Source organism: Trichomycterus rosablanca, unplaced genomic scaffold (assembly GCF_030014385.1).
Source record: "Trichomycterus rosablanca isolate fTriRos1 unplaced genomic scaffold, fTriRos1.hap1 scaffold_186, whole genome shotgun sequence".
NCBI classification, from domain to species: Eukaryota; Metazoa; Chordata; class Actinopteri; order Siluriformes; family Trichomycteridae; genus Trichomycterus; species Trichomycterus rosablanca.
In genome coordinates, this window is record NW_026947014.1 from 66,080 (window position 1) to 78,622 (window position 12,543).

General features: G+C 39.9%; 1 protein-coding gene across 1 annotated transcript in view; it reads left to right on the forward strand.

The window, feature by feature from the left end:
* Positions 1–314: 314 nt before the first annotated feature.
* The window catches only part of LOC134306076 (dynein axonemal heavy chain 8-like), a gene marked incomplete at both ends in the record, with an annotated part of 32,925 nt that continues 20,696 nt past the window's right edge, over positions 315–12,543 (forward strand). Inside the window, 14 exons of the mRNA XM_062990291.1 lie at positions 315–438; positions 515–619; positions 1,875–2,036; positions 2,133–2,357; positions 3,199–3,371; positions 3,443–3,621; positions 4,488–4,675; positions 4,934–5,020; positions 5,105–5,212; positions 6,148–6,282; positions 6,392–6,553; positions 10,384–10,630; positions 10,927–11,168; positions 12,240–12,380. Coding sequence (XP_062846361.1) covers positions 315–438; positions 515–619; positions 1,875–2,036; positions 2,133–2,357; positions 3,199–3,371; positions 3,443–3,621; positions 4,488–4,675; positions 4,934–5,020; positions 5,105–5,212; positions 6,148–6,282; positions 6,392–6,553; positions 10,384–10,630; positions 10,927–11,168; positions 12,240–12,380 — 2,278 coding nt within the window. The remainder of the gene's footprint in view (positions 439–514; positions 620–1,874; positions 2,037–2,132; positions 2,358–3,198; positions 3,372–3,442; positions 3,622–4,487; positions 4,676–4,933; positions 5,021–5,104; positions 5,213–6,147; positions 6,283–6,391; positions 6,554–10,383; positions 10,631–10,926; positions 11,169–12,239; positions 12,381–12,543) is intronic.

The following is a 12,543-nucleotide window of genomic DNA, read 5'->3' on the forward strand; positions in this document are numbered from 1 at the left end:
ATGAACACAGTGTGAGCCATGTCTTTTACATGATAAATCACTAGATCAGTGCTAACTAACTAAACCTGGACATACAATTCAAAGCAAATGTCCTATTTATTTTTTAATTAATTAATTTATTTATTTAATTGAATGTAGAAAATGTCAGCAAATCACTGATTTGATGCTAACAAACAAACAAAAACACTCACATTATTATTTTCCTCACTGTCCACACATCCCTCATCCCAAAACCCTGTATTATTACCGTGCATTAGTGAGGCTTTATCTAAGCACATGTGACAGCAGCTGTCTCAAAACATCTGCATCATCAGGCTTCACCTGTTTCTGTACAGCTACCTGGAAAAGAAACGACTGCAGTTCCCCCGCTTTTTCTTTGTGTCCGATCCTGCTTTACTGGAAATCCTCGGACAAGCCAGTGACTCTCACACCATCCAGGTACGAGCGGCGCACCAGTATAAACGCTCTCCACGTCAGTCCAGCTTCATAACCATCTTTGCACTCGTGATTGCAGGCTCATCTCCTGGGAGTGTTCGACAACGTCAGTGAGGTGGAGTTTCATGTCAAGGACTACGACAAGATTTTGGCGGTGATCTCTCAGGAGGGCGAGAAAGTACCCGTACGTATCAGCTGGAGCTCAGAAGTGTGCGGTTGTATTTATTTCCACACACACAGGGGAACAGAGTACAGATGAGAAGTAGGGGTGGGTGATGTTTCCAAAATCCTTCATCTTATCACGTCAAATAGAGATCAGTCGTAGTTAGTGATCAGCCAGGATTATAAAGGGCAACGGTAGGTGAGGCTGGGACAGTGGGAGCCTAGTGGGTGGAGTTTTAAGCTGTCAACTGAAAGCTTGAGAGTTCGAATCCCGGCTCTGCCATGCAGCCACTGTTGGGCCCTTGAGCAAGGCCCTTAACCCTCTCAGCTCTAGGGGCGCTGTACGATGGCTGACCCCAGCTTTGACCCAAGCTTCCGAAACAAGCCGTGATATGCGAAGAAAGAATTTAGTCGTTCTGTACGTGTGTATATGTATATATGACAAATAAAGGCATTCTATTCTATTTTATTGTTGTGTTAAAAACACTATATAGACAAAAGTATTGGGACGCCCCTTCTAATCTTTTAATTAATGTGTTTTAGGCACAACAATCTATAACATGTGTAATAAATCAATTATACAAGAAGTCATGAATTCAACTTTGCAGCAACAGTTTAGGGACTTCTCTTTCCTGTTCCTGTTCCAGCATGACTGTCCCCCTACATGAAGAAAAGCTCAATTTAATGAAACTTCACATGCTGCCATCATCTGTACTACTGAATGGACACAAATTCCCATAGACATACCACAAAGTCTAACCCTAGAAGCTTCTTAGTAAAGCGACTGTTCTACCTGAAAAAGTCACTTTATTTTAGACAGTGTATTGTCTAAGCAATTAGGGGTTAGGGCCTTGCTCAACAGTGCCAACCTGGCGGTGGTAGGGCTTAAACCAGTGACCATTTGGTAACTGGTCCAGTACCTTAACCACTAGGCTACAGCTGCCCTTAGTGAGGCGTTTTGCAAGCTCATGGTCAGGTGTCCACATACTTTTGGCCATACAGTGTAGATCCAGTTGCCTCTTACCTTATTTGATGTTATGTTATGACATTTTTTAATGAACGATCTGAAGTAAAGACTCTCGCAACCTGTGAGTTAATGAAATAAATTGATGATAGAGATAAACAGTGCACCTCTAGTGGTGTGGTATTTTATATATACATTATATATACATCCTACTCACTAAGAGGAAGAACCAGTAATAAAGTTTTTATTTCTGTGTTGATTATGATAATTGATTTGGATGGAGCTGCTCTGATGTGCTGTGTGTGTTTACCAGCTGGACAAACCAGTAATGGCGCGCGGTCCTGTGGAACTCTGGTTGGGAGAGTTACTGGTGCAACAGCAAGCCTCACTGCACTCAGTCATAAAAGCAGCTCAGCTGCAGATTAATGAGCCCGACTTCCAGCTCCTCACCTTCCTTAACCAGGTCCAAGCTCAGGTACGCAACAGCTCAGAGCGTGCGTATCATAACAATGCGTATAACATATAGCACAGCCTTAAAAATACATGCACCGGTGATGTTCCTCTCCTTCAGGTGGGCCTGCTGGGCATTCAGATGCTCTGGACTCGAGACTCAGAGGAGGCACTGCAGAATGCCAAGAAGGACAAGAGGGTCATGTCTGTGACAAACCAGAAGTTTCTGGATCTGCTGAACACGCTGATAGCACAGACGACTCACGACTTGTCCAAGTTCGAGCGTGTTAAGTTTGAGACGCTGGTTACAATCCACGTCCATCAGAGAGACATTTTTAATGATTTGGTAAGAATATGACTTCTGTAATCACGTGATTCCTTTTATGGCATGTTTATCAGCATCTTTATCCTGGTCAGGGTCGCTGTGGGCTCGCTTTCACCGGAACCCACCCATCTCAGGACTTCAGCTATCCCCACACTCCTTAGACATAGCTAATTATATCTGTGTAGACGCCTCGCACCGCTGAGGTTCGAATCTGGATCTCAGCATGAGTGTGATAGACCTCTGCACCACCCGAGCACCCAGTCCTTTCATTTTATCTTTATATCTTTATATTCTGGCTTATAAAAAGAGAGTTATTAAATTAACATCATTGTTTATCATCATTTTTTATATTTTTGTTGTACAGTCTTGGGCAAAAAAGGTAAAAATGGAGTCAGAAGATGTTTTGAAAACATTTAATCATCTAGACATGTTACTTTGAGTTTTATATCAAGCATTGAAATCCGTTCATGAATTTTTCTGTGTATAAGAAGATTTTCCACCCAACCGAGCAGTGCGGAACAAACGGTGGCTCAGATCTTCCTTCTGGATCATTTTCTGACCGGCCAGTTGTTGTTAGGACCATTATAAGGAATTTTGGGTTGTGTGCACACACCACACACACACACACGTAGTTTACGATGAAATAAATCTCTTTCCTCTCTGTGATGTTATCTGTTCAAAAAAGCATCACACTTTTTTACCCACCCATTTTATATTCCATACAAACATGAATGTTTACTTTGTCTAGCGTCAGTAAATCCTTACCAGCGTGTTATTATTTTATATACTAATAAATACAAGGTTAAAGCGCAGTTGTAGTCTGTATCAGGAATAGAATTAACCGTAGCCCTGTGCTTGTTAGGTGAAAATGAACATCAGGTCCCTCGGTGACTTTGAATGGCTGAAGCAGAGCAGATTTTATTTCCGGGAGGATCAGGATCACGTCGCAGTGTCGATCACGGACGTCGACTTCATCTATCAGAACGAGTTTTTAGGCTGCACGGACAGGCTGGTCATCACTCCTCTTACAGACAGGTGCTTCTACTCGTCCTTTAGGAGGTCCTCGTGTACATTCAATAGAAATAACAATAATGTTTTTCTCCCAGGTGTTACATTACCTTAGCTCAGGCGTTAGGTATGAGTATGGGCGGAGCTCCTGCTGGTCCGGCTGGGACGGGCAAAACCGAAACCACCAAAGACATGGGCCGCTGCCTGGGGAAGTACGTCGTGGTCTTTAACTGCTCCGACCAGATGGACTTCAGAGGACTGGGCAGGATTTATAAAGGTGATTTTATTTAGTCAGTCAACACGGCGCTACACTATAGGTCAACAAGTATGTGGACACCTGACCCTGAGCGTATTGGTTACCCGTTCCAAACTCATTAGATTTAATATGGACTTGCCTTTCTATACGATTTTGGTAGTGTGCATGTGGAAATTTGTGTCCATGTAGGTAAATGTTGGGTGAAAAGACCTGGCTTACAATCAACATTCCAGTTTTTGCTCACTTGTGTTCAGTGAGATTGAGCTCAGGGTGTTCTACATCGGGGGAGCCAAAAAAATGGGTTGCAGAGAAAAAATTAACAGAAATTAACTTGTACATAAACGCCCCCTTGTGAAGGCTTTACGTTACATCTCGTAAACCACAGTGGGACCAGATTGCTACCATTTTTATTAATGAAGTATTATTTGTTTTGTGTTTTGTTTTAATGCATTGTTTGTGTGGCCTGGCTTGCTGTAAAAATCATGACAGAGAACATGTGAGACGTTTAAAAAAAAGTTTGAAAAACTCTGATTTACATGATACTTGAATTCTTCCACACCAGAGACTTTAACCTTTGTGCATAGTTCACAGAAGAATAGTCATACTGGAACAGGAAGGGACCTTCCCCAGAATGTTGTCTAAATGTTTATAGCATAACATTATAGCATATAGCATTTTTACCACTCTTAGTATTGTGTATAGAGAAACATGTAAACGTAATGATTAGGAGGGGTGTCCACACTTTTTGACCATATAGTGTGTAACAGCAGAATAAGTCTGTATTAAAGAGACGTATCTGAGTGTGCCATCAGTCCAGATTTTATTCAGAATGGTACTGAGGATAAAACGATCACGTATATCCACTCTAATAAAGGACTTTCTGTTAGGTCTGGCTCAGTCTGGGTCCTGGGGATGCTTCGATGAGTTTAACAGGATCGACCTGCCCGTGCTGTCGGTCGCTGCACAGCAGATCCACATCGTCCTGAGCGCTCGCAAAGAGCGCAAAGCTCAGTTCCTCTTCACCGACGGAGACTGTGTGGATCTGAACCCCGAATTCGGACTCTTTATTACCATGGTAACGTATTTACAGATGTTCAAATATACACGTGTGGTCCATATTTTAGCACCTTTGATTGTTTGGTATAAAAAGCCAATCATTAGATAAAAATGGACATGGAGTAAGTGAACGTTGTGTCATCAACATCTTGCCCAAATACATTCAACACAACATTGACATTTCAGTCATGTAAGAACAGTAATATAAGAAACACAGTGAATGACACGGGCAGGATTAAAGGCGTCCTTTACTTTAAACTAATGTGTCTTGTTATAGAACCCGGGCTACGCCGGTCGCCAGGAACTGCCCGAAAATCTAAAGGTGCAGTTCAGGACCGTTTCTATGATGGTTCCTGACAGACAGGTGAGGTTTTTATACACTGGTACTGGTACGTGAACTCATTTCCCTTCTGTAGAAGCTCAGCTAAGCGAACCCTCTGTGTTTCAGATCATCATGAGAGTCAAACTGGCCAGCTGTGGTTTCATCGAGAACGTTATACTGGCTCAGAAGTTCTTTGTGCTTTATAAACTGTGTGAGGAGCAGCTCACGAAGCAGGTACATGTCAGCAAACACACACCAAATGGCCAAAAGTATGGAAACACCCATCCTAATTATTAAAGGTGGATGGAACGCGCAGCCTTCCTGACTCAGCAGTGTACTGAGCATGTGCAGTTCATCCAGTTTCATTATTGATCAGTGGTGTATCTGTGAGATCAAATTCAGATGTTGAATGCTTGCTTGTAGTTAAATCAAACATATTTTCATACAGTTTGTATTATAATTAATAACAAAATGGGCGCTCAGGTGGTGCAGGGGTAAATTCCGCGGGCGTAGCGTACTACCGCTGGGATCCAGGGTTTAAATCGGCGCTGCTGTTGGACGTCTACATACAGACATGATTGACCATGTCTCAAAGCTAAAGGTGGCCGAGGGTTCGTTTCTGACCAGGGTGTGTTTCTGCATTGCGCCCAGTGACTCCTAAAAAAGTGGACCCACCGTGACCCTGACCTGGATAAAGGATAAAGTGGTAAATAATAAAAAAGAAACAATAATGATAAAAGTGATTAAAGCATTCGTGGTAAATTGCGCTGAGCCACTAACACTGAGATCCTTGGTGCTATCGGCCGGTCGGGCATCCAGATACAGATATAATTGGCTATGCCTTGGGGGATTTGGAATTGGGGGCTGAACAGCCTAGCCATTGAGAGGTGCACTCGTCAGGGTGCATTCACTGCCGGTCCCAAGCCAAGATAAAATAAAAAAAGGCATCCAGTGTAAAGACTGTACACACACCAGATCTGCTGTGGTGACCACGAATATGGAGCAGCCAGAAGATCAAATAAATCTGGTCAGTTAGAGTTGATCAGTGAACAGTTACAGAATATAAATAAGGATTTTTTTTTTTCATACTGGATTGTATATAATTCTGTTCACTTGTTGTTAAGAATGTAAATCAGAATATTCATGTATAAACTCTTCTCTCTCTGTAGGTTCACTATGATTTTGGGTTGAGGAACATTCTGTCGGTTTTGAGGACTCTGGGAGCTGAGAAACGGGCTCGACCCTCAGACTCTGAGTCCAGCATCGTGATGAGGGTTCTGCGTGACATGAACCTCTCCAAACTGGTGAGAACCGTAACCATTGCAGTATCAGTACTAAATGACGCCACGGAAAGGACCCACGTTGTGCTCCTGGTTTTGGGGATCTTCATGCACCCTGCTTGTGCTGCTACAGGTGGATGAAGACGAGCCTCTGTTTCTCAGTCTGATCAGTGACCTGTTTCCTGGGATTCAGCTGGATAACAGCACCTACGCTGAGCTGCAGGCTGCAGTCGCCACACAAGTGCAACAAGCAGGAATCGTTAATCACCCGCCGTGGAACCTCAAGCTCATACAGGTAAACTCACCTGAACATGTGTGTCTGTGTGTGTATGTGTGTGTGTATGTATGTGTGTATGTGTGTGTGTATGTATGTGTGTATGTACAGTATATATATATATATATATATACTGTATATGTGTGTATGTGTGTGTATGTGTGTGTGTATGTGTGTGTGTATGTATGTGTGTATGTACAGTATATATATATATATATATACTGTATATGTGTGTCTGTGTGTGTATGTGTGTGTGTATGTATGTGTGTATGTGTGTGTGTATGTATGTGTGTATGTACAGTATATATATATATATATATATATATATATATATACTGTATATGTGTGTGTGTGTATATGTGTGTGAGGATGTATGTGTGTATGTGTGTGAGGATGTATGTGTGTATGTACAGTATATATATATATATATATATATATATATATATATATATATATATATGTGTGTCTGTGTGTGTATGTGTGTGTGTATGTATGTGTGTATGTGTGTGTGTATGTATGTGTGTATGTACAGTATATATATATATATATATATATATATACTGTATATGTGTGTGTGTGTATATGTGTGTGAGGATGTATGTGTGTATGTATGTGTGTGTGTATGTGTGTATGTACAGTATATATATATATATATATATATATATATATATACTGTATATGTGTGTGTGTGTATATGTGTGTATGTATGTGTGTATGTATGTGTGTATGTACAGTATATATATATATATATATATATATATACTGTATATGTGTGTGTGTGTATATGTGTGTGAGGATGTATGTGTGTATGTACAGTATATATATATATATATATATATATATACTGTATATGTGTGTGTGTGTATATGTGTGTGAGGATGTATGTGTGTATGTATGTGTGTATGTACAGTATATATATATATATATATATATACTGTATATGTGTGTGTGTGTATATGTGTGTGAGGATGTATGTGTGTATGTATGTGTGTATGTACAGTATATATATATATATATATATATATATACTGTATATGTGTGTGTGTGTATATGTGTGTGAGGATGTATGTGTGTATGTATGTGTGTATGTACAGTATATATATATATATATATATATATATATACTGTATATGTGTGTGTGTGTATATGTGTGTGAGGATGTATGTGTGTATGTATGTGTGTGTGTATGTGTGTATGTACAGTATATATATATATATATATATATATATATATATATATATATATATATATATATATACTGTATATGTGTGTGTGTGTATATGTGTGTGAGGATGTATGTGTGTATGTATGTGTGTGTGTATGTACAGTATATATATATATATATATATATATATATATATATATACTGTATATGTGTGTGTGTGTATATGTGTGTGAGGATGTATGTGAGGATGTGTGTGTGTATGTATGTGTGTATGTACAGTATATATATATATATATATATATATATATACTGTATATGTGTGTGTGTGTATATGTGTGTGAGGATGTATGTGTGTATGTGTGTGTGTATGTGTGTGTGTATGTACAGTATATATATATATATATATATATATATATATATATATTAGGGCTGTCAAACGATTAAAATTTTTAATCGCGATTAATCTCAGAATTTCATATAGTTAATCGCGATTAATCGCATTAAAAAAAATCTGTGTAAATGTTATAGAAAACAAGGATTTTTAAGTGAAATGTTACAATTAAAATGGTGAACACATTTTATGCTAAATGTACTTATGTTAAAAACTGCTGGGACAAGAGAAAACTGTAAGGGAGTTTTATTCACTCACATACTAGGCAGTAAATGTCAGATTGTAGGTTAGAATTTCTCCATCAGCAAACATTGTAGATCAGCGGTGCTTTAGGTGGGATAAGGCGTAGTTATTGTAACAGACTTGTCTGTGGTTGTATCGTGACGATGGTTTGATGGACGTTTCTACACGAAGTGAGTGTGTTTTGACCCTTTGGGGCTTCCATAGTTCATGAACTAACGTGCTCGACTCAGCTTTCCGGTATTCGGTACAGAAGAAGAAGTTAATTAAGTGTAATAAAGTGTTCTGCTCCCGACAACTTGTGAATATAGCGTGTATTTATTTCTTTATTATGCAAGTGCATCACTACCACGATCGGTTACATTATGTTAACAAACCGCAAATGAACAACGGTGGCAAGTCCGACATTAAAACGTTTGTTCTACCAGTCAAGTCTCAACATGAACTAGAATTTGCGTTAATGGCACTAATTTTTTTAATCGCGTTAAATTGAGGTCGCGTTAATGCGTTATTATCGCGTTAACTTCGACAGCCCTAATATATATATATATATATATATACTGTACATACACACATACACACACACATACATACACACATACATCCTCACATACATATACACACACACACATATACAGTATATATATATATATATATATATATATATATATATATATATATATATACTGTACATACACACATACACACACACATACATACACACATACATCCTCACACACATATACACACACACACATACACACATACATCCTCACATACATCCTCACACACATATACACACACACACATATACAGTATATATATATATATATTAGGGCTGTCGAAGTTAACGCGATAATAACGCATTAACGCGACCTCAAGTTAACGCGATTAAAAAAATTAGTGCCATTAACGCAAATTCTAGTTCATGTTGAGACTTGACTGGTAGAACAAACGTTTTAATGTCGGACTTGCCACCGTTGTTCATTTGCGGTTTGTTAACATAATGTAACCGATCGTGGTAGTGATGCACTTGCATAATAAAGAAATAAATACACGCTATATTCACAAGTTGTCGGGAGCAGAACACTTTATTACACTTAATTAACTTCTTCTTCTGTACCGAATACCGGAAAGCTGAGTCGAGCACGTTAGTTCATGAACTATGGAAGCCCCAAAGGGTCAAAACACACTCACTTCGTGTAGAAACGTCCATCAAACCATCGTCACGATACAACCACAGACAAGTCTGATACAATAACTACGCCTTATCCCACCTAAAGCACCGCTGATCTACAATGTTTGCTGATGGAGAAATTCTAACCTACAATCTGACATTTACTGCCTAGTATGTGAGTGAATAAAACTCCCTTACAGTTTTCTCTTGTCCCAGCAGTTTTTAACATCAGTACATTTAGCATAAAATGTGTTCACCATTTTAATTGTAACATTTCACTTAAAAATCCTTGTTTTCTATAACATTTACACAGATTTTTTTTAATGCGATTAATCGCGATTAACTATATGAAATTCTGAGATTAATCGCGATTAAAAATTTTAATCGTTTGACAGCCCTAATATATATATATATACTGTATATGTGTGTGTGTGTATATGTGTGTGTGTATGTATGTGTGTATGTATGTGTGTGTGTATGTGTGTATGTACAGTATATATATATATATATATACTGTATATGTGTGTGTGTGTGTATATGTGTGTGAGGATGTATGTGTGTATGTACAGTATATATATATATATATATATACTGTATATGTGTGTGTGTGTATATGTGTGTGAGGATGCCAGGGCCTTGTTTACCCCCAGACATTGCCAGTAAAGTCTGTGTGCACCACTAGGGATTTGAACCCTGGATCCTGGCATAGTGGCCACCCAAGCGCCCATAAATAAATATACCGCCTCTATATGCATTAACTACTAATAACAAGCATCTAACTCACCCCACAGTCAGTTCCATTACATCAGTGAAACCAGAACCGATGATCATGACTACACTATAATCACCTGTTTACGTTTTGTAAATGTTTCCGGCAGTTATACGAGGCGTCGCGGGTGCGTCACGGCCTGATGACCCTCGGCCCGAGCGGAGCCGGAAAGACGACCGCCATTAACATCCTCATGCGCGCCATGACAGAGTGCGGCGCTGCTCACAGAGAGATGAGGATGAACCCCAAAGCCATCACCGCGCCCCAGATGTTCGGCCGTCTGGACGCCGCTACCAACGACTGGACCGACGGGATCTTCTCCACCCTGTGGAGGAAAACTCTCAGAACTAAAAAGGGTGAGCATGAGCTGGGTTTTAAAAACTCTTCCAAAGTTATCAGCCATTTGAAGGGCAGAGTGAACCATTGTTCTGGTCTGAAGTGAGAAAAATTAACAACTTCAGGCTTTAAAACCCCCAGGATTCTTTGCTGTATTTGAAGTAGCAGCATAAACCAGTACAAACACATAACTGCAGCTCATGTATTAAACATGACATTAATATTATTCAATTATTATCTTTAGGCTTTGTAAATGTTTTCACTCCCTCAGAATGAGCACTGCACACTGCACATCATGTATTTATTCTTTATTCAGGAGAAAACATCTGGATTGTGCTGGATGGGCCAGTAGACGCCATCTGGATCGAGAACCTGAACTCGGTGCTGGACGACAACAAAACTCTGACCCTGGCGAACGGTGACCGGATCCCTATGTCCCCGAGCTGTAAGCTGGTGTTTGAGGTGCACAACATGGACAATGCTTCTCCCGCTACCGTCTCCAGAGTGGGCATGGTGTTCATGAGCTCCTCCGCTCTCAGCTGGAGACCCATTCTGCAGGTTCTCATTTATAACTGCTAACTCTCACTTACTGCTTAGTCCTGATCAGGGTCAAGGGGGATTCAGATCCACCCAGGAAAAAAGCTAGATGCAAAGAAGAAATACCACATTGACAGACAGACTCAAACCTAGAGGGAATTTAGATCTGCTAATCCACCCACTGGCAAGTATTAAGAAGTAGGAAGAAAATAAGGATTCTGTGGGAAAGTGGATCTTATGATCTTAAGTTCTAATGGGCTGAAGGGATTCCTCATTACAGGCAGCTGTAGCCTAGCGTTTAGGTACTGGACCAGTAATCAGAAGGTTGCTGGTTCAAGCCCCACCACTGCCAGGTTGCCAGGGCCCTTAACCCTCATTTGCTTAGATTGTATACTGTCACAGTACTGTAAGTCGCTTTGGATAAAAGTGTCTGTGAAATACTGAAAATGTAAATGTACTGCTGCAATAGCGGCCTCTGCTGGCTGGTCGAGACACCGCATGACACAGATGGTGAATAGCGGAGAGCAGTGCGTGACTCTCAGTACGCCATACTGATCCCTGCCCACCTAATGCAGGTGAAAAGAAGTGGCTGCTACACATGTGTCGGAGGGGGCATGTGTTAGGTACTGTGCTCCTCAGTCAGGGTCGAGATTTACAGCAGTAGAGCAGATATTTATATGAGATATTTATACTACAGAGATACCATCAGCCAGAACCAAATTCCTTGTGTTTATCCGATAAATCTGATTCTGATTCTGAGATATAACTGGGGAATTGGATGTGATTAGATTTGGAGAAAAAGGGAAAGATGCAACCATGCTGCTGTAGAAATAAAGTCTCAAATAAAATAAAACATGATGTGTCGTTTTCCCTTGGTGGTTACAGTGCAGTCAAACTAAATAAAAATATAAATGTACAATATTTATTCTTCCGTAACAGGATTCCTTAACAGGTCTCACTCTCATCATCTGCTTAGTAAAATAAGGAATAATAATAATGAAGCTTTTTGTGACCAGTTATAAGTCTGGTTAATAACAATTCAAGCTGCAGTATATCAAAGTGTGTGTGTGTGTGTGTGTGTGTGTGTGTCAGGGCTGGACCAACAAGCGCAGTGCTCAGGAAGCTGACAGCCTGATGAGCCTGTATGATAAGATATTTGAAGATGCTTATATATTCATGAAACAAAACCTCAAGCCAAAAATGCAGCTCTTGGAGTGCAACTACGTTATGCAGGTAAACTACAGTCATGCAGTATGAAAGAGTGTGGTCAGTACTTCAGTACTTCATTATCAGCATCCAGATCAGTTTTAAATCTTTATTAATGATCATTACACTTGAATAATTACTCGGTTACTATTACGTTACTTTACTGCGCTGATACCCGTACTGGTGCTCA